At 36.4% G+C, this 23,880-nt stretch overlaps 1 protein-coding gene and 1 pseudogene across 1 annotated transcript; both read left to right on the top strand.

Moving 5' to 3' along the window:
* The first annotated feature begins 1,969 nt into the window (after window positions 1-1,969).
* Window positions 1,970-2,671, top strand: LOC146926546 (secreted RxLR effector protein 161 pseudogene; annotated as a pseudogene).
* A 7,127-nt stretch (window positions 2,672-9,798) lies between these two features.
* LOC146926545 (uncharacterized) lies at window positions 9,799-10,347 on the top strand. The gene has a single exon (XM_085706928.1). The coding sequence runs from the start codon at window positions 9,799-9,801 to the stop codon at window positions 10,345-10,347; it is 549 nt and encodes a 182-aa protein (XP_085563054.1).
* Window positions 10,348-23,880: the final 13,533 nt, after the last annotated feature.

The raw sequence follows: 23,880 nt of genomic DNA, 5'->3' as shown, positions 1-23,880 counted from the left end.
TTCAAAGTTCACTTAGAATTTCTGTTTTCAAGTTCATATCTTTGAAATTCTAGAGTCTTAAGAGTCTGTATCTGATTTGTATTGTGAACACCACTGATAGTATATCAAGCGTTCAACCTCAAACATTTTTCTTTGTAATTCTGTTTGATTAGAAGTCTCTTGCAGTTGTGCTTGAGCATTAGAAGTCTACTGATTGTGTTCAGGAGCATAGGAAGTCTCTTGCAGTTGTGCTTGAGCAATTTGAAGTCTCTTGCTAAGTTTAGCAGTGAGCAGTTGTAATCAGATATTACATTATAGTGAACTCTCCTTGGAAGTGCAAGGGGGACATGACTACTTCCGGTTTGTGGAAGGAACCTGTATAATTGTTGTGTGTCTTTATTCTCTCTCTCTCTCTCTCTCTCTCTCTCTCTCTCTCTCTATTTTTATCAGCTGCAAAGTTAGTCCTGAACATCACTTCAGAAGCAGTCTTTATTTGCTTCTGACCAGTGCGTTTCAGCTTAGGAGAAAACGAAGAAAAAGCTAACACAATTCAACCCCCTTCTTGTGTTTTTCTCACCTTCAGAGAAATCGAACCTTGTTAGACATGGTCCGATCAATGACGAGTCATGCTGAACTTCCAAACTCCTTATGGGGATACGCCTTATTAACTGCAGCTTATACACTTAACCGAGTTCCATCTAAAGCGGTAGAAAAGATACCATATGAGATATGGAATGGTCGAAAACCCAATGTGGGACATTTAAAGATTTGGGGTTATGAAGCTTATATAAAATAACTTATGTCTACTAAGCTTGAACAAAGATCTGATAAATGTTTCTTTATGGGATATCCTAAAGAAACTAGAGGATACTACTTTTACAAACCTTCTGAGGGAACAATTGTTGTTGCCATAAATGGAGTCTTCATTGAAAAGGATTTTGTCTCGAAAAGAATCAGTGGGAGCAAAGTAGATCTTGAAGAAGTTTAAGACTCACAAAGTGATGACATACCGATGGAGGAACAGGAACAGGATACACAAACTGTTGTGATAGAAATTCCTATTCCAGTAACACAAGAACCACGTAGGTTTAGCAGGATACGTCAAGAACCCGAGAGATATGGGTATCTCATATCAAAAGAGGGTGATGTATTGCTTATGGACCAAGATGAGCCTGTGACTTACACAGAGGCCATTACTGGTCATGAATCTGAGAAGTGTCTTGAAGCCATGAAATCTGAAATGGATTCCATGTACACAAATCAAGTTTGGAACTTGATTGAAGCACCTGAAGGAATTAATCCTAAAGGATGCAAGTGGGTTTTCAAAAAGAAAATCGACATGGACGGAAAGGTTAATACCTACAAAGCGTGATTGGTTGCTAAAGGCTTCAAACAAATTCATGGTGTAGACTATGATGAAACCTTTTCACCAGTTGTAATGATTAAATCCATTCGGATCTTACTTACTATCGCTGCATACCATGATTATGAAATCTGGCAAATGGATGTCAAGACAGCTTTCCTTAATGGAAATCTTCTTGAGGATGTGTACATGACACAACCTGAAGGATTTGGCGATCCTAAAGCAACCAAGAAAGTATGCAAATTACAGCGATCAATCTACGGATTGAAGCAAGCTTCCAGAAGTTGGAATCTTTGTTTTGATGAAACTGTACAAAAGTATGGATTCATTAAAAATGAAGATGAGCCTTGTGTTTACAAGAAGGTTAGTGGGAGCATAGTCTCATTTTTGGTTTTATATGTGGATGACATATTGTTAATCGGAAATGACATCCCTACATTACAAGACATCAAAACTTGGTTAGGGAAATGCTTTTCTATGAAAGACTAAGGTGAAGCCTCCTATATATTAGGAATCAGGATCTATAGAGATAGATCACAAAGATTGCTTGGCTTAAGTCAGGGTACATATATAGACAAAGTCCTGAGACGTTTCAATATGCATGATTCCAAGAAAGGATTAATCCCTATGTCGTCAGGTATAAATCTATCAAAGACTCAATCCCCTTCGACTAATGAAGAAAGGGATCGAATGCGTGATATTCCATATGCTTCAGCAATTGGGTCTATCATGTATGCTATGTTATGTACTCGACCAGATGTCTCGTATGCTTTAAGTGCTACGAGCAGATACCAGTCTAATCCTAGCAATGATCATTGGATTGCTGTCAAGAATATCCTTAAGTACTTGAGAAGAACTAAGGATACTTTCTTGATCTATGGAGGTCAAGAAGAGCTCTCTGTAATTGGTTACACTGATGCTAGTTTTCAGACAGATCATGATGACTTTAAATCGCAATCTGGATATGTGTTTTGCTTAAATGGCATTGTTGTGAGCTGGAAGAGTTCAAAGCAAGAAACAGTCGCTGATTCTACAACAAAAGCCGAATATATTGCTGCATCTAATGCTGCAAAGGAAGCTGTTTGGATTAAGAAATTCATTTCTGATCTTGGAATAGTTCCAAGTATTGTGGATCCCATTGAATTACTATGTGATAATAATGGAGCAATCGCACAAGCCAAAGAACCTTTATCTCACCAGAAATCCAAACACATACAAAGGCGCTATCATCTTATTCGAGAGATTATCGAAAGAGGAGATGTTAAAATATGCAAAGTACCAACATTAGAGAATGTTGCTGATCCACTTACTAAAGCTCTTGCCCAGTAGAAGCATGATGGTCATACTAGATCTATGGGTATTAGGTTTATGCCTAACTGGCTCTAGTGGTAGTGGGAGATTGTTGGTGTAAGCCCTAGAGGCCAATAGTTCATGTTAAACATTATTTTATGTATCATGACTTTTATTATTGAATAATATATGTCACTCTTTATTATATTTGTATAATGTTAATAAAGTCCTTAGAATAGATAGTTCGTGTAATAATATATTAAGTGTGACTTAATCATGAGATTACATTATCATAAAGAATGTTATTCTTAAATGTATCCGTAGTTAAAGCTTTAATATGAATAAAGGATAATAATAAAGCGTCGAGACTATTATGTATGTAGACTGATGACCGGATCTCATGGGTCATAGATATGAGATATTAAGTCTATACATAGGTATAAATATTAGGAGTAATATTTATACTGGATTGACCCACCGTGAGAATACTACATAGTAAGTTATGAAATTGTCATAAGATATTCTCACAATGATAATAGTGTATATCGCTCTGAGATCTGAAACCACTATGATCCCTAGATGTGGACTCAAGTGCTTTGTTCCCATTCTAACGTTGTCTGTAAAAGGATAACCATAACGTTGGTTGATGGGTATTTGATGAATCATGCTGAGGGACATGAATGTCCTAGATGGGATTTGTCCCTCCTCATAAACAGGAGATATATCTTTAGGCCTCTTGATGAAATATGACTGCAAAACTGCATGGCCATGCCGAACTAAGTCAATATAAGATATTGGACTTATTCGTTATTCAGTATATTTCGGAATCAAGAAATATAAACATTGATCTATACAAGGGTGACAATATCTATGCCTTGGGATCTATAAAGATATCGAGACAAAGGAGTAATTGTACACATGAGTATTATCATGGAAAGGTTTCGTCAGATCACTTGACATTCTTGTCACTTGGGTAGCAATGATGTGTTGCTAGATACCGCTCATTATTTATAGTATTAAATATTAGATTTAATATTATTGCCAACGTGACTATAACCTACAAGGTCACACACAAAGAACAGTCAAAAGAGAAATATATAAAGTACGGGGTGTGGTTATGGTGCATAAGGAGATCCTTATGCACCGTGCATAATTGCTTTCTACACCCAACATAATTGCTTTCTACACCCCAAGTGAAAGCTTAATTCTAATAAGTCCTGCATAAGTCCAGCCCATTAACACCTAGTCCAACAAAAACAATTTAACCTTTCTACACCTCAATTGCTTTCTAATTCTACCACTATCAGTATATCAAATTAATACATATATTAGTTTTTTTTAAGTATAATACATATATTAGCTGTTGAACGTAATTCAACACTTTCTGCATATTTATTTCATTAGTCTAACCTTTCTTCATTTGACAGTTCACATGGCTTCGGTCACACAACTATATTTAATTAGTTAAATTATTTTCTTAATTCATGTAATGTAAAGTATGGTATTTCGAATCCTTTATAACTGTTACCAACCCAACACTATCATCTCATCCATAATCCATACTCAGTACAGATTAACCTATATTAGTATATCAAATTAAGGTATTTTGAAATGGTATTTTGAAATTATTATTGTTAGATGGTTTTGAATAATGATTAAGATGTTATACACTGAAATTATTATTGAAACCATATTTTTGGTTTAATGGTTTTGATAGTCTTCTATGAGAAACCAAAATAATTGTCTAACGGTTTTGCTATGGGTATGGTTTCTGTGAGTTGTACCCCAAAACCATTTTGCAGTGGAAATGGTTTCTGCGAGTTGTACTCCAAAACCATTTTGCAGTGAAAATGGTTTCCGTGAGTTGGACTCCAAAACCATTTTGCTGTCGGAATGGTTTCTGTGAGTTGTACTTTAAAACCATTAGATATACTTAATGGTTTTCTTGTGCAATTGAAAACAGAACCGCCCGTGTCTCTCTCCTCCGCCTTCTCTCTCCACTCCTACACCGATCTAGTGTTTGGCAGCGCCCAAAAACAGATCAAAACACAAAATCATCAAAAAAATTCATCAAGAACACTAGGAACATTTTCCAGCAATTATCATTTCTAGTTCATCCCAATCATCATCCTCAAAACTCTCTTCCAGCAACAGTAACATCACAAACAGTTCGAATTCCACACTCACAACAACTTCAAACCGAATTCGAATCACAACAACGCATTGTTTCTTTTCAACCCGTTCAAAGTCGGATTCAAACATAGCCATAACCACACCATTCATTTTCGATTCCAGCAACAGAAACCGAGCCAGATTCATACATACAGAAGCTGTTAGGACCAGGGAAGAAGGAGCAAAACGGAACCGTTTCCAAGCCTGTGTACACCAAATCTCGCGCATCAAAAGGAGAAGAGCGTAAACTGAGAACGAATCCAGAAGTGAGAAGAAGGTTAAAAACAAAAGGACATCAAACCAAGGAAGAAGGAGCAAAACGGAACTGTTTCCAAGCCTGTGTACACCAAATCTCGTGCATCAAAAGGAGAAGAGCGTAAACTGAGAACGAATCCAGAAGTGAGAAGAAGGTCAAAAACAAAAGGATTGAGAAATTTTACTTTACTGTAATTTCTAGATTTAGGCTTTATTAAGTGTTTTTGCTAAAAACTGATTTCAAAAATGAATAGAGGGAAGAAAAGGATGTTTAAATATGTGAAAACTTTTTGAAACGACGGAGTTTTGTAACTCCGGCGCGGTGGTGCCACCACCGGCCACCGCGCCGGAGAAGAATAATTCGTCGGAGAAGATGGTGATAGGTAGCGTTGTTCATGAGATAATAGAGAGAGTAGAGAGAGGAATTATCTTTGTAGAAAGAGAAGTTTGTTGGTTAAATGCAGAGAGAGATGGGGAAATGTAGAGCTGAAGCACAAGATTATAACACGTGTTCCTGATCTGACGGTTGTGATATGTTTATGCATGGTGCATAAGAAAGGACTTATGCACCATAACGTTTGCCTAAAGTATGACTTATATAAGGGGTGCGTTTAGTAAATAACGCTAATTAGTTAGAAAAATTACTAAACTCATTATTAGGCTTACTGAAGCCCAATAGTGACTTCTGACTTGCAGAGCACACTAGAAATTCTATAAATAGAACCCTAGTGTTGAAGTTTTTGGTTACACGTTTTGGGAGCAACCCTATTTCTCTACACTTCTGATTGCTTGGCTAGCACCGAGTTTTGGAGGAGCACTATTCGTGTGGACTTGATAGAGGCTTTGCTGCTTGCTACTTGCTTTGCTGTGATCGTGATTCCAGTTCCAGTATTCAGTTTCTAGACTCCACACTTTCGAGGTAACAATCGAATCACTGATTCATGTTTGAATTCGTAATGATCCAAGGAAAGAAAATCGAAAATTTTATCCGCTGCTTATTCTATTTTGAATTCGATTTTCATTCACGTTACATATCCATCATGCCACAATTTTTCTAGCAGCATCAGGTAAATTCCACGCTTCGAACGTGCCACAATTCAGGTCCATCGTGGCATGATTTCTCCAGCAAGCAAAGTTCTTGCATTCTTCTCAAAATTGTGTAAGACTTCTCTTTTATGAATCTTGAGCTGATTTAACCATTTATACAAGCATTTGACTCTCAAAACATTACAAAAATGACACAAATATGACTAAAAAACTAGTGTTGACGTACTGTCATCACTATCTTATTTCATTTCCATCATCTTATAGTACAAAATCATAACTTCAAGGTCCATGAAATTAGGAATAAACAGAAGAAGAAAGAAAAATTATTGAGAGCGTGCATAAAAACTAAATGACAACAAGTGAAATATTCTAGCATAAGGTATACCGTACAATTCTCCTACCAAAGAAAGAACTCATTTATCACATTAGGATATTTTAGATCGCTACACATTTGCCTTTACGACACCTAATATTAGCTCCATGAAATTTTCGACAATCTTTATCTCTTATACAATCACCGCCAATAGTTACTACGACCCCAGAAGAATTAGATTTTATTATGCCAAGAAATATGGAAAGAATTAGAATTAGAACATAAACCAATTTCGGTGTTTTAACCATATTTTTTCAATTTGCATCCAAATAATAGTAAATGACTTGATCTATTTATAGTGTATAAGAAATTTCATGGTCTTAATGAAATAATTAAATAGTTTAAGCATGATAAATTTTATAAACACTTCAAAACTCTAAAATCATTTCTAAATGTCCTTTAAATATATCAATGTGTTTTGTCCCTTTAGCATACTTAGGAAGGAGATCATGTAATAAACATAATAATCAAAATATTTAAATACAATTTTACTAACTTGTCATCCTTTAAAAAAAAAGTTTTTTTTTTTTTAACCTTCCACAAGAGTAAAGGGAAAAGTATATGTTTATACCATCATAAAGTTATGTATGAATATAACACACTATTGAATATTTATGAATAAGTAGAACGTATGTTATGAGCAATCTATTTTTTAATTATATCATTAGATCATAAAGAATTTATATTTAAAAAAAAAATCATTGCATAATTTATTCCACTTTCTTGTTCGCATCAATTATACGAATCAATTATATAATCATTGGCCCCCCCTCTTGTATATTGATAGACTTTTAGTAAGTGTGGTAAGAATTATCGAAGTAATGAAGTATAAAATTCTTCTCCGCATGAACTGCTTTATTTTCTACTCGGCAAAGACATTATCAATACATATGCATTAGAATTGGTTGGGGGGGGGGGGGGGGGGGGGGGAAATCAAAATTAAATAGGAAAATGTAAATAAATTTGTAATGATTTTTGGAGAAAAATGATCATGTCTTTCAAATTTTATATCCGTCAATTTTGGTAAACTGCACTTAAACCCTACAATTATTATTCTAGCTTCATTATCATTAACAAAATAGCTTTGATCAATCTCTTGACTCAGAGCCCTCTCCTTAGATTACAACTCACTAATCTCTTAGGCGAGTCTGTAACATTGAAGGTTTTATTGACTGTTAAATTTTAATCACAACCTAACATGTTGATATCTCTAAAGGGACCTGTTTGATTGAAGAGTATAACTAAATCCAAGTCAACAATTATATTGAATATAGTTTCACGCTTTACATTGATCAAACAACTAGGACAGATTCACCTTAGACCTAATCACAAGAAATTTAGCTATTCATAGGTAAAGCACAAATAACAGATTAAAGAGTAGCGTAAAAATATTGAAAACCCTTCAGAATTCTAGAATCATTACTAAATGTCCTTAAAATATACCAACGTGTTATTTTTTTCCCTTTAGCACACTTAGGAAAGAGATCATGTAATAAACATAATAATCAAAATAATTAAATACAATTTTACTAACTTGTCATCCTTTAAATAATTTTATTATTTTTTAACCCTTTCATAAGAGTAATGGGAAAAAATATGCTTATACCATCATAAAGTTGTGTATGAATATAAAAGACCATTGGATATTTATGAACAAGTAGAACGTATTTTATGAGCAATCTATTTTTTATTAAATCATTATATCATAAAGAATTTATATTTAAAAAAATTCATTGCATAATTTATTCCACTTTCTTATTCACATCAATTATACGAATCAATTATATAATCATTGACCCCCTGTTGTATATTGATAGGCTTTTAGCAAGTGCGGTAAGAATTATCGAAGTAATAAAGTATAAAATTCTTCTAGGCAAAGACATTATCAATACGGATGTATTGAAATTGAGGATTCTCACAACGCAAATACTTTTTTTAAAACTCATAAATAAATAGTAAAATGTAAATGGATTTGGAATGATTTTTGGAGAAAAATGATCATGTCTTTCGAATCATATATCCGTCAATGTTTGGTAAACTATACTTAAACCCTACAATTATTATTCTAGTTTTATTATAATTAACAAAATAGCTCTGATCAATCTCTTGACTCAGATCCCCTTTCTTAGATAACAACTCACTAATCTCTTAGGAGAGTCTGTAACATCGAATGTTTTTTTGAATGTGAATATGTTGTTGGGTATTTGTATTGGCTGCATTGTTGCTAAAACAAATATTCTTGATGTAAGTTGGAACCAATGTTTCAACATGTGTTTAGGAGTCTCTGTAAGATGTTGGATACGATGTTCCAACATCCTGGCACGGTTCAGTGTGCCTGAGTTCTCGCCTGTTTGTACGCGCGCTCTTTATTGTTTAAGGAAACAATATTTCCTTATCTTATTGATCAAGCAACGCGCATATCTTCTAAGAATCAGCTGTGGAATATTTCTAAAGTAGATATTATATTTTAGGAAATGTTTATTATTGTTTGGAATGATCCTATAAATGTTCAGACATTTTAGGACTTTCCAGATTTGTTTCTGATTCTTGTTTTGCAGATTAGCTGAACCGATCTGCTTTGTGCTGAAGCCCAACTAAATATTTAGCCCAAGCTGCTTCAGTATATAAAGAAGACTTCAAGACCTAATTGTTCATTCAAGCCGTCATTCTAAAAAGTTTAAACTTTTAGGGTTTGAGTCTTCATGTATTCTGCTCCTGTATCGTTTGTGATGCAAGTTTAGAATCTTCTATGTTTTCTTTCTTGTATCGTTTGTGATACGTGTTAGGAATGTGTGTGAGTATTGATACTCCTTTGTACTACACCGAAGTTGTGAAACAAGGTGTTGGTTGTTTGTGTTGGAAGGTAACTTCTACTTTTGTTTTGGTTTAGGTCTGATAGGTCACAAGGGCTGTGACTGACCATTAGGATAGTGAGATGGGATCTCAGATCTAGGAGTTCCTAGGTTGAAGTCTATACGGGTAGGTCCTTGGTCATATAGTGTAAACGACGAGTTTCCTGAGAGCTATTGAATAAGGACTACATTAGTGGATTTCCTTTCTGGATTGGTAGCCCCTAGAGTAGGTGTGTTTGTCACCGAACTGGGTCAACAAACTCATTGTGTTCTCTAATTTCCTGTCATTTATTTTCTTGTTTTTATTTCTGTTTATCGCGTGATGTTGAAACATTAATCGTAACATTGCAAACGCTGAAACATCATACAGAACATATTAAAATAAGTGCGCTAGAATTTCAATTGGCATCAGAGCAGGCACCCTGCTTGTTTTAGGGTGAGCTCCAGGGAAGTTTCATTCTAGCATTATGGATAAGGAATATGGATTTGTTAACAGACCCCCTCTGTTGGATGGATCTAACTATGATTTTTGGAAATCAAGCATGAGTGCTTTTCTCAAATCCATTGACAGCAAAACCTGGAAAGCAGTTTTGAAAGGTTGGGAACATCCTATGGCACTTGATGCAGATGGAAACATGACAGCTGTTTTGAAACCAGAAGAAGAGTGGACAGCTACTGAAGATGAACTAGCTCTTGGAAATTCCAAAGCTTTGAATGCTTTATTCAATGGGGTAGACAAGAACATGTTCAGACTGATCAAACAATGCACTGTTGCTAAGGACGCATGTGAGATTCTCAGAACTGCTCATGAAGGTACAACTAAGGTAAAAAGTGCAAAACTTCAACTTCTTAGTACTAAGTTTGAAAATTTGAAAATGCTGGAGGATGAAAGCGTACAGAACTATCACTTGACTATACTTGACATTGCTAATGCATTTGACTCACTTGGGGAAAAAATCTCTGATGAAAAGCTTGGCATAGAATCCTCAGATCCTTGCCTAAAAGATTTGACATGAAGGTCATTGTCATAGAAAAAGCTCAGGATATATCTAAGATGAAGGTTGATGAACTATTTGGATCTCTTCAGAATTTTGAAATCATGTTCAGTAACAGGGAAGAAAAGAAAGAGAAAAGAATTGCTTCTGTCCCAGACGATGATACTAAGAATTCTCAGGAAGAGTATGAATCTGATGAAATACTCTCTGAAGCAATTATTTTTTTTGGAAAACAATTCAACAAGGTTCTGGAACAAGCTAAATGGAGACCCAGGTCAAATGGTCAGAACATCAGATACAACTTTAGTGAGCAACTAGATGATATGAACAAAGAAGAAACTGATGATTCCAAGGGAATTCAGTGTCATGAATGTGAAGGATATGGTCATGTTAGGACAGAGTGTACCACTTTTCTTAAGAAACAAAAGAAAAGCCAGATTGTTTCGTGTTCCTATGAGGATGCTTCAGAAAGAAATATGCAAAACAAGTTCACTAAACAGATAAATGCCATGACTGGTAGAGTCTTTTATCACACAGAATCATGTGATGAAGAGTTAGTTTATGATGAACTAGTAGCTTGCTACAAAGGATTGTATGCTGATGACAGTCAATTTCGCTATTTTTAGTGTCATTTTCATCACATTTTGGAGTTCACAAGCAAGATTAAGTAGCAAGAAAAGCAAGAAAAGCATGAAAAAACTGAAGAAACTGAAAAAGGGCATCGTGTCACGATTACTGAAAAATGTGTCATGATTTGGAGCTTTCAAGGAATATGCATTCGACATTGGCAAAAACGTGTCACGATGGCAATTTCGTGTCACGATTTTAGGGACATGTGGCACAAGGAAAGAAATAAACTCAAGAGAAAATATGATCAAAGAGAGCAAAACAGGAGGTGTCAAGAAGCAATGGATTTAAGAATTTATATGGGCTTTTGTTTGATCCAAGAAAAGAAAGAAAAAAACGTGATGCTTGGGGAGAAAGAAAGAAACTAGGTTACATGAACCTATATAAAAGGAAGCTGCACTTTGGAACAATTCATTCACGTTTTGGCACAAGTGGATCACGTTTTGGAAAAGAAAAGGAGCCGCACACATCACGAGAGAGAGAGAGAGAGAGAGAGAGAGAGAGATAGAGAGAGAGAGAGAGAGAGAGAGAGAGAGAGAGAGAGAAGTGGATGGAAGCATAAGGTTTTGGCACATGGTGGAGATAAGCACATAGAGGAATCATCATCACAACAGTGCATGAATCTTCTCCGGTTTAATTTCTTTACTATGTTGTTTATTCCTTTTATCATGTCTAGCTAATTCTCTTAGAGATTAGGTCTAAGATGATTCTTTGTAACCCTAATTGGTACATGATGATGTGAAACTCTATTTATTGTGAATGATAATTTAGTCTTTATTCAATTCAATTGTTCTTAATGCTTTTTATATCCTGATCAAATATAAACATGATTTAGTGAGAACGAATGACTACTGACCATAGCTTTCGACTTAGACCTAATTGAATTGTTCTAATAAACATGGTTAGTCTAGGAATGGATAATCGTTTGTTAGTGATATTAGGTTAACGTGCTTAAACCTTCAAGGATTATTAGACCACCTAAGGAATTAGGGGCTGTAGTTTGAGAAGAGGGTCCTAACTCAAGGGATTGATTAGGACTATTTTGTTAACTATCGTGGGACTAGAAAATCATTCATAAGAATAGGTGCAGCTTACCAATTAGGGGAACATAGATGATTCGAAAGACCTGATCTCATCTCTCTTCATATTTTCTAACCAAATCTATATTTTCTAACTGAATCTTTATTTTATGTTATTTAAATTTATGTAATCAAATCAAATCTATAAAAATCATATTTTGTAATTGAATCCTAAATATTTACTTTATTGCTAAATCGAGATTAAAACAGTCCTCGTGGGATCGATATTTTTACTACTTCGACAGTATTTGGTGCACTTGCCAAACATCTATCAAGTTTTTGTAGCGCCATTATCCAAAAGCAAAAACTTGATAGGCGTTTGGCAAGTGCACGAAATACTATTGAAGTAGTAAAATATCGATCCCACGAGGACTGTTTTTAATCTCAATAATTCAACTAAGTTGTACTTTAGGATGTGTAAAAGTTGTTTTGTTTTTCCACTAGGCAGTTGGTTGGTTTGATTGCATAAAAGTAATTGCTGAAAATAAAATTGGTTTTTAAGAATAAGAGAGAGATGAGTTTAGGTCTTTCGAATCATCTATGTTCCCCTAATTGGTATGTTGCACCTATTCGTATGAATGATTTTCTAGTCCCACGATAGTTAACAAAATAGTCCTAATCAATCCATTGAGTTAGGACCCTCTTCTCAAACTACAACCCTTAATCCCTTAGGTGGTCAAATAATCTTTGAAGGTTTGAAGTACGTTAACCTAATATCACTAATAAACGATTATCTATTCCTAGACTAACCATTTTTATTAGAACAATTCAATTTGGTCTAAGTAGAAAGCTATGGTCAGTAGTCATTCTTTCTCACTAAATCATGTTTATATTTGATCAGGATATAAAAAGCATTAAGAACAATTGAATTGAATAAAGACTAAATAATCATTCACAATAAATAGAGTTTCACAACATCATGTATCAATTAGGGTTACAAAGAATCATCTCAGACCTAACCTCTAATGGGTTTAGATACTCATAATAGTAATTACAAATAACATAATCATTAGAGGGATTAAAACATACACAAAGTGATGGAAGGATGAAGAAATCGTCCTTCTTGGCCGTCTTGCAGTCACAAAATCGCACTTTGCTCTCTGGAATTCGTAACCCTTGTTTTTGGAATAGACTTCGGCTTAAATAGGCACAGAATATCGCCTAAATCGTGTCACGTTTTAAGTAAATCGTGACACGTTTTCACCTTGTAGAGCAAGAAACAAAATTAGGGTTTCTCCAAATCGTGGCACATTTTACCAATCTTGCCACGTTTTTAAATGTCGAACCAAAACTTCTGAAGCTTCTCAAATCGTGTCACATTTTAGACAAATCGTGACACATTTCCTTTCTTTGCGTTTTCTTTAGTTTTTCTGCTCTTTTTGTTGCATAAGTCTTCCTGTGAACTCCTTTTTGTGATGAAAATACATATAAAATTACGTAATGACAAGGTGTCATCACAACCCCAAATTTAAACCATTCCTTGTCCTCAAGGAATTTACTTGCAACGCTGACAATCGACAGTAAAATAACAATTACCTGATCAAGCAGTACTACCCAAAAGTTCAATACCTTACTAGCTAAAGATGAGCTAGTTTGACTTGTTCGCATCCACCAATTCACAACTCCACGCAACTAATTGAAAAGGGTTCATACACAGTCGACATGCAATCTACATATTACCATACGCTTGAAAAGTTTCTAAACGTCAATCAAAATCAATGTCAATGCACACTTTGAGGTCTTCAAGGGTTATAACGGGGCTTAGGTGAAGGTGGGATAATATTTGGATAAGTAGGCTACACAAAATTTGAGTTAGGCATTCCTACGGAAGTTAAGCACAAAATCCAATCCAACATTCATTCACCTTATAGAACAACAATTACAAAGGTACTGGAGAATATATATATATATATATATATATATATATATATAACAGTTGGGACAATCGAGTTTGAAGTTACTCGGATTTTCAATGTTTTGTCCCTTTTTTCATCATTCAATTTCATTTTTTTATACACCATTTTTGTGTGTATTTTGCATGACAATTATTGCTTATGTTCTATTATTCTCTAGTACCCCCACCCCAAACTTAGTTGATTGCAAATTCCAATAGCAACCCTAAACTTAATCTTTAGCAACATTCTACAATGCCTAACTCAGAAAAACAATAAGGGACAAGTCCTAAAAGTCTCTAAGCTTGTAATGTAGTTTGTCACCGAACAAAAAGTTTTAATCCTACCGGCTCAAAGTGGCTAAGAAAAGGATAAAATATAACAATTATAATCAGGGTAGGCTTTAAAAGGCTCACAGGACCAAGCACTTTTGCCTCAATGTGCTAATGACAAAGATCAATCAACAGTAGAGAAAAATTGCAAGTTCTAGAAATGTAAATGCATGGAATATTCTAATATAAGTAAATTGAAAAACAAAATTTGGCAATGAACCTTATGGCTGAGAATTCTGGGAGTTATGACTACCTATCTTTACTGTCGTACACTTTGCCTTTGAAAACCAAGTCACTCCTCCTTTTGAACTTTTGGAATACCACTTGAACACACATTTGTTATCAAACTGTAAAAAGTCAACTAAACAAGCAAATTCATCAAAAATAAACAAGTGCAGGAATAATTATACAAACGGGGGCTACAACCGAGTTAAACATAATGAAAGCAAATAAAATTGTTCGAACATAAAAGTTAAAGTTACAAAACCAAAGTGCTGAAACAAAAACAGAAAAATAATAAAAGATGGGCCATCAGTAGCCCACTCAATCCTGCATTTGGTCCTCCGAAATCCATGTGCTGGGGTTCTCCTCCTCATAGGTGTCTTCCCCAAAGTGATATCCAGACTGGGCGCCACCAGCAGCAAAGTCAGCACTGATCTCCTGCTCTTTAGCCTGAGCTCGACCTCTGGAGACATCAAAGTAGTGGTCCATAGCCTCCTCGGACCCATCAAAACGCTCGAAAGACTCAGTCATCTTTCTCCTGTTGAGGCAGACCGCCTCAGTGAACTCCTGACCAAACCTAGGACGGTTCCAATACTCCTGATCTGACACCTCATTCATCCAGTTGGCATGGCCGAACATGTAGTCCAGCATCATAGGATGAATGGGTGCATATGTACCCTGCTGACTGCTCCCCTCTCCAGCAACTGTCTGACTCTGTGATGGTGGCTGAGGCTGATGTGGTGGCGATGGCTGTGGCTGTCCTGCTGCTGCTGCTGCCTCGGCAACCATGATAGCATGCATGCGGTCATGATAATCCTTGACAAAGCCATCCATGTAAGTGTCGGTGATGGGCTTCATCATGGCTGCACTTATATCGTTCCCAAACAAATCACACTCTGCTTCCTCACAAAGCCAATTGATAAGGCTCAAGTGAGGAAGTGCCTTCTTGGTACCTGAAGCAAACATATAAATATTGTTGGCAATTAACTCACCAACATTGATGGGTGCACCATCAAGAATAGCAGACAGTGTAAGCAAGCGGGGCTACGAAATCTCTGAAGTACAAGTGGTGCCCTCAATAGTCTGCACCACAAAAGATGCCCATGCCTTTGCATTGGGCTTGAAGTCAGCCCTCAACAACATGTGTGACCCTCCATGCCACTTAGCACCTTTAACACAAATCTACAATAACAACTCCTCCCACCTATCGTCATTCCAATTCTTGCATTCCTCCATCCTCCTCTTCACATCACAAGTCTCCGATGGCACAATCTCAAGCAAATCATTTATCCTCTCCGGGCTATAATCAACTCCTTACCCCTCACATAGGACACATACTTCCTCCCCATGTACCTAGCATTGGAATAGAATTCTATCCCAATAGTCTTGTTGGCCTGCTCAAATATCATACTCACAAGGGACTCCCACCCTCTCTCAGTGATCACTTGATGAAACTCGGGGTTGGAGATAAGTTTGGTGAAATCAAAACCTCTCTCCAAGATCACTCTAAAACCACGGATGTCCTTAAAACGGTCTCGGGTAGCGTTGTTGTAAAACCGGTGGTTGACAGATGGTGGTGGGGCGGTGTTAGGGCTAGGTTTAACGATTTGTTTGCGTTTGGGGGCGGTCTTGGCCTTTTTGGATGGCTGGGATGTGGCTTGGGACTTGCCTTTGTTGCGGGTCTCAACCATGGTTAGGGTTAGGGTTTGAAGAAAAATGAGTATTAGGGTTAGGGTGGAGATGATGAATATGAGATGTTTGTGGATGATGATAAATGTAGATGATGATTATTTGGTGATTAGAAGATGAAAAGATGAAGAATATTGGTAGAGAAAGGTTAGAAATTCGTAGGTTAGGGTTCTGGGAAAATTTTGGCAGAGTTTGGCTACTTTTAGTAGTGAATGTAATGAAAATCGTGGTGGGTTTATTTATAGGCTGGGGAAATCGTGTCACGTTTGGCCCAAAACGTGTCACGATTTGGTTTTGTAACGGTTTAATTTTTGAAACTGCCGAAATCGTGTCACGTTTGGGCAAAACGTGTCACGATTGCTTATTTTTGGAAAATTGCTTGCCCAAAAATCGTGTCACGTTTTGACAAACGTGTCACGATTTCCAATTGTCGAATGCCACCAGTTTGAGACTTAGAAAAATTTTAGGTGTCAAAAATCGTGTCACGATTTCAGTATCGTGACACGTTTTTGAAAATGTCGAATGGCACCATTTTTAACTTAGAAAAATTTTCTGAGAGTTTCAGAGGGTAGGCAAATTGGGTCACGTTTTGCCCAAAACGTGTCACGATTTGCACAGTATTGGAAAACAAAAACTTTCTTCCTCTGTTTGTTTCAGCTAAAATCTTTTTGTGTTTTTGTTTTTTTGAAAGCAATAAAAGTAAGAAATACTACCTGAATTACACAGGTGGGTTGCCTCCCACCAAGCGCTTCTTTACCGTCACTCGCTTGACTTATGATGACCCCTAAGTATCATTCAACACTACTCCCGCTCCATTCTTTGGGAGTCCACCTCCAAGATATGGTTTCAGCCTTTGTGCATTACCCTTGAAAGTCTCTTGTTCACCAAGCTTCCTCAGCTCCACATCTTCATAAGTAGAATTTTTCCTTACTAACCCCTTGTCATAGTACCTCATAGCTTTCTCTATCGTGTCAGAGAAGATGGAGAGCATACACCATTGAAAGGTCGTCGTCGCATTACGCAACCCAAAGGGCATCCTTCTATAAGCAAATATACCAAATGGACCATTGCCAGTAGTCTTTTCTTTTTCTTTATTCAAAGTTTCCATTCCCCCATACTTGTTGCCAAGGATGTCTCCAGGTGTTGGCTGTTGCATTTGTTCTTTGCTTGCTTCAAGGTTCTTAACACAATCACTCACCTCAAGGTCTTAATCCTACTCACAACTCTCTATAGAATTTACAATTGCCCTTTCAAGAGGGTGTTGAGGTTGAGGTTCATGCGAGTTATCTTCTACTATTTCTTCAACAACATCAATCCGGTAACACTTGGGATTTTCCTCTTGGTGTTTCATTGCTTTAAAGATATTAAACACCACTTGCTCATTATAAAATCTTAACATTAGCTCTCCCATCTCAACATCAATTAAAGCACGACCCGTTGCAAGAAAGGTCTTCCTAAAATTAGTGGCATATCTTCATCTTCAACCATATCTAAGATCACAAAATCTGCTGGAAATATTAAGGCATTAACCTTGACTAGAACATCTTCAAGCACACCGAAAGGATAAGAGATTGACCGATCAGCTAGAGTAATGGTCATTCTTGTTGGCTTTAGCTCCCCACATCCAAACTTCTTCATCATTGAAAGGGGCATCAAGTTGATACTTGCCCCTAAATCACATAAAGCTCTTCCAACGTTTACCGGTCCAATAGAACAAGGGATAGTAAAAGCACCAGGATCTTTCAGCTTAGGTGGTAGCTTCTTTTGGAGAATGGCGCTACAATTCTCGTAAAGAGAAATGTTTTCATCATCTTTAGGCTTTCTTCTTCCTGTTAGCAAATCTTTCATGAATTTGGCATACAAAGACATTTGATCAAGAGCTTCACTGAAAGGAATATTCATCTGAAGTTGTGAGATAAGTTGCATGAACTTCTTGAATTGTCCTTCCTCCTTCTTTTTCTTCTTCTCTAGATGAGGGTAGGGAAGTTTCACATATGATGGAATAATTTGTGGTTTATCTCCATCCTTCAATATTTGACTCTTTGACTTCCTCAAGATTGAATCTTCATCTATCAATTTCTCACTTTTTTCTCCCTCTATTTTTTTCTTCTTTTCATTTTCAACTACTCCTTGATCTTTCTCCTTTTCAACTACACCATTGTCACTTTCTTTTTCAACTTCACCATCTTTTTCCACCTCCATTACTACTTCATCAACTTCCTTTGGAGCTTTTGGAACTAAAGGTGTCAAAACCTTTTTGCTCCTCAATTCGATAGCATTACAAGACTCATTCTTAGGGTTGTCTTTAGTGTTACCTGAGAATCCGCCTTTGTTTTGTTCAGCCAATTGCTTAGCTAATTTCCCAAGTTGAGTTTCAAGCATCTTCCTAGAGGCTTCATTGTTCTTTCTCTCGGCCTCTTGACTCTTCTTCATCTCTTCAAAGTTTCCTTGGGTCATCTTCATAAAGTTTATCATAGTTTCCTCGAGAGCTGAAGGCTTTCTTGGTTGTTGTTGTGGAGGAGTAAGCATCTGAGAGTTCAAAGCATTGTTATTCGAGTAGCTCAAGTTGGGGTGCTTGTTGATGCCTGGAGTGTAGTACTGATTTTGCCTTTGGTAGTTCCCCATGTAGTTGGCTTCCTCACTAGATCCTTCGGGAACACATTCTCCGTTAGCATGTCCTTCACCACATAAGTCACACTTGATTGCAGCCACTTGTTGTTGCTTATGAGCCAAAGTGAAACCTTGAAACTCCTTAGTTGGAGCCTCGATTTGTTTGTTCATGGCTGCTTGGTTAGATAGGATTGCAGTTTGCTCACTCACCCCAAATACTCCTCTTTCTTTCTTTTTCGCTTCAGCACGATATTCGTTGCTGGCCATGTTCTCGATTAGAGCTTGAACTTCAAGATCAGTTTTACTCTTAAGACTACCTCCCGCAGAAGCATCTAAGAACATTCTAGTGTTAGGTGTCACCCCCTCAGTGAAGATTTAGAGGTATTATTTCTCAGTAAACTCATGGTTAGGGCATCTCTTGAGAAGCAAATTAAATCGCTCCCAAGCATCATATAGTGACTCATTCTCCCCTTGCTTGAAGTTTTATATCTCCATCTTTTTATCCCAATATTTGGACATAGGAAAATACTTCTCGAGGAACTTAAGCTCTAGCTCCTCCCATGTTGGACAGTCCCATTTGGTATTGTTAATGTAGACCAAGATTTTCGGGTGTCAAGCCATTGATTGGACTTGAACCTTCAATCTACCGGACTTGCTCAATTTTATTCTTGGGAAGGGAAAAAGAGATTGAAAAACCCTTTTTAGATCCGGGGGTCGGTTACGATTCGGGAAGGTGTTAGGCACCCGCGTCGTTCACGGTACTCCGTGAGAACCTCTTTCTAACTTTATTTTTATTTGAAAATTTGTTGTTTAAAGTTGAAGTGAAATAATGGAGGGAGAAGAAGTTGGAGTTTTTGTTATTTTTATTTGATCGATTTGGAAGGATTAAAGCCTCTGCCTACGTACCCTTAAAGGGATCAAAACCGTCGTAGTTCGCTCTCAAAAAATATTTTTGTGGGTTAGGTTGATTTTAATTATTTTTGAAAATGATTTTTAGAAGGGGATTGAGGGACCTCAAAGGTATAGAAGAATAAAATGGAAGTGAGGTTGTTTCATTTTATTTGCGAAATTTAGTCTAAGTTTGATTAAAGTTCAATTAGGAATTTGATTAAGAAAATAAAGGGGAAATCACTTGGATTTGGATCCAAGGTTTATTAAGAAAATGATTTGACTTTTGCTTATTTGATTTTTTGAGATAAAAAAGATTTTTCTAAACTAACGGAAAGCGAGCGTAACGACGCGAAAAGTAGAGCGAGATAAAAGCGATAAATAAAGTGATAGTGTCGGTGCAAGTGTCGGTGTGTGCAATTACTAAGCTATTACATACCATCCTAGGGGCATTCTAAAGCAAGAAATAAAAAGCTCAAAAAAAGAAAATTACATCAATGCCTAAAATACACACTAAGATATTGAAAAATAAGTAAATTGCAAGAATGATAAAGAGGCATGAGATTACACTAAAATAAAGCAATCATAATAAGATGATAAGAAACTTAAAAGCATTGCATGGATTATCAAAAGAAAGCATGATGTCAAAATATTAAAGAATGCATGAAATAGAAATTGAAATATTAAAGCAAAATTAACACTAAGGATATTATGGAGTGAAAAAATTTAAAAATGCATGAAGTAATGTTTTAAAATATGAAAGCAAAATAAAACAAAGTCATGAAGATTAAAGTATTTCAAAATGCTTAGAATTAAAGACACAAAATGAGTTTAAAATATGCATGATATGATTTTTGTTTAAAAGTCTCTACAAGCTATGATGTGAAAATCTGGTTAAACCATATAGTTTCACAATGCATGATGTGAATTCTTTCAAAAGCCTACATAAATTGAAAAGTAAAAAATATGCATGAGATAAAAGTTTAGCCATGAAATGAACTAGGTAAAAAAATGCATGATACGTAAAAAAAATGACAAAAGTTTTAGCATGAAATTAGAATACTGAGAAAGGAATGCATGAAAAATAGGATTAAAATGCAAAGATAGAAAAAGATGGAGTAAAATATGAAACGATGAAAATAAGATGCAAGGGAAAACGGTTTGAGCATGAAACGGGGGGTGCAGTAAGCATGCAAAGGGGTAGATACAACAATCAGTAAGCAGAAATAACACTCAGCAAGTAGAATGGGCCTAAAACCAAAACATATGGACTCAGATCGGGTCAAAGAAACTGGACCGGTTCAGGAACGGGTCGGTTCAACCGAACCGGTCCAGTAGCACTATTATATAAACCGAAAATGGAGGTTTCAAGTTCATTTCAACAGAAATTCTTCTTCTCTCACTAGGTTGCAGCAAATCGGAGAAGACAAAGGCAGGGTGGTCGGAAGTCCTCCGACGCGGTGGTTCGCCGTAGCGCCGCCGCGTCGGAGTATTTTTTTTAATTTTCGAAAAAGACTTTTATACCGAAACGCTCCTCCTCTTCTTCTCTATTCAAATGTCGAATCAAAAACAACAATCAAAAAGCATATACGTCTAGATCTACGATTTATGGTTCACAAATTTTGACACCAAAAGGAAGAAGAACAACAAATTTTATTACCTGTTCAATTCAACTCGGTTCAGACTTGGAATCCAAAGCACTTGGGGCTCGAATATGCTACTGCTATGTTGTTGTTGACATGTGAGAGTGATTCCGACCTGCTGTTTGTGAAGCTCCTCTCTGTCACAGTTTGATAATTGTTGTTGTTCTTGTACCTTTCCTCACTTCAGCTTCGGATATTGATGAGATCCGGCCTCTTGCTTGCATAACCGTTGTGTTTCAGTTGGTGTAGATGATGTAGCCGCAAGATGCTGTGTTATTGAATGATGATTCAAAAATTGTAGATGTGAAGATATTGGTTCAAAGAATACGGTTGTGGTATTGTGAATCTGAAAATGAAAATGGGTTGATGGAAGCTTTGTTAATTCAATTTGTGATATTGGTGTATGAATTGATGAGGTGCTGGGTTAACAGATTAGGTGTGTGTATGTGTGTTACGGCTGAGAAGAGAAGAAGGATGGCTGGAAATTGTTCAACGTGTTCTTGATAAAAAAAAAATTGAGAGGGATTTTGATCTTCTTTTTGCTACTGCCGCAAATTCAAAGTGTTTTTGTAGGAGTTAGTGCCTCTGCAGCCCCCCTTTTGCCAATGATTGGCACCACTACTTATAGTAAAAAAAACTAGGTTATGAAAGATGAATGTACTAAAGACCAAGTTACCCTTGAAGAAACTTGGAGACAAAGGAAAGAATTAGATACTTCTTGGACCAATTAACAAAGGACACATGGACTTAAGACAAAACAAGTTATTAATAAAACAAAATAAAAATGACATTAAAAGCAAAAAGAATAAATAGTTAAAATGAAATAAAATAAAATAAAATTGCAAAATAATATAAAAGTGATAAAAAATGTAATAAAATTTAAAGCTGTCGAAACTTCGACTGAGACGACTAAAACTCGCGGTGTTTTTAAAACACGAACAAAACTTTTTAAACAGTTTAATCATACGGACAAAAGGAATTTACCTAAAAAGGTCTATTTATCAAAGAAATGAATAAAAGACTTTAAAAGCACGCGTAAAAATTTAAAATGTCTAAAAAAACAAATAAAGCGATTTCAACCAGATAAAGCGCGAACAAAATTTTACTTGCAAGATAAAAGACTTTAAATTATTAAACAACGACTGAAGAAATTTTAACTGGTTAAAGCGAATAAAAAAAGAAATTAATCCGTTTTGAAATATAGACAAAAATGGGTAAAAACAGAGCAAGGTGGTCAAAATTTGGGGTATGACAGATGCCCCTATTTAAGTTTCCTCGTCACGAAGATTTGAAAGAAGACTTTTAAATCGATGGGTCGAAGAGACTTAAATACTTAAGTACACCAAATTTTGACCAGCTGAAAAGCTAAGAATGCGATGCTTATGAATATAATGATATGAATGCAAACGATGCAAGTATGAATGCAAAGACGACAAAAATAAACTAACTGGGGAACAAACTGATAGGTCACTGGGGAGAAAAGACTGTCTATTACCTTTCTGTGGTAAAGACGAACATACAGAAGATAAAGCTTGAACGGAACGTAAAGCTCAGACGGAAGATAAGGCTTGGGACGGAAAATAAAGCTTAAGACGGAAAGTAAAGCTTGTCCATTACCGACAGCCCGTGGTAAGGACGAAAGTACAGAAGATAAAGCTTGTCTATATTGATTAGTATTGATGAAGTGATTATTGGATGAGATCTACCACTTGAACACAAATTGATTGGTGACATTTATGAATTAAACACCTTGAGGATGACCTTTTTATGTATTGGATTAGTGACGCCTCTTGAACACAAGCTGGGGACGACATATTAAGGGAATGACAGGTAAACACAAGCTGTCTGTGGTTTGGGACTGACTATTTGAAGCAAAATAAAAGTTCGCGAGAATCCACTCGACTTTTGACGAAATGTTTGAGAGAAATCCACTCGGCTTTTGATGAAAGGTTTGCGAGCATACACTCGGCTTTTGATGAAAGGTTTGCGAGCATACACTCGGATTTTGACGAAAGGTTTGCGAGAATACACTCGGCTTTTGATGAAAGGTTTGCGAGAATACACTCGGCTTTTGATGAAAGGTTTGCGAGCATACACTCGGATTTTGATGAAAGGTTTGCGAGAATACACTCGGCTTTTGATGAAAGGTTTGCGAGAATACACTCGGCTTTTGATGAAAGGTTTGCGAGATTACACTCGGCTTTTGATGAAAGGTTTGCGAGCATACACTCGGCTTTTGATGAAAGGTTTGCGAGCATACACTCGGATTTTGATGAAAGGTTTGCGAGAATACACTCGGCTTTTGATGAAAGGTTTGCGAGAATACACTCGGCTTTTGATGAAAGGTTTGCGAGATTGCACTCGGCCTTTGATAAAAGTTGGCCAGAATCCACTGGGCTTCATAAGAGTTTTGCCAGAATCCACTCGGCTTTTGATAAGAGGTTGCGAGAATCCACTCGGCTTTTGATAAGAGGTTGCGAGAATCCACTCGGCTTGGTAAGAGTTCGCCGGAATCCACCGGGCTTACAGTGAATGACTTCTCTGGACCAGATACACTGGGGTAGACGCTTTT

Source organism: Medicago sativa, chromosome 4, assembly GCF_051527215.1.
Source record: "Medicago sativa cultivar Bolivia chromosome 4, Bolivia_mono, whole genome shotgun sequence".
In the NCBI taxonomy this organism is placed as follows: domain Eukaryota; kingdom Viridiplantae; phylum Streptophyta; class Magnoliopsida; order Fabales; family Fabaceae; genus Medicago; species Medicago sativa.
This window is presented reverse-complemented; position numbering and strand designations above follow the sequence as displayed.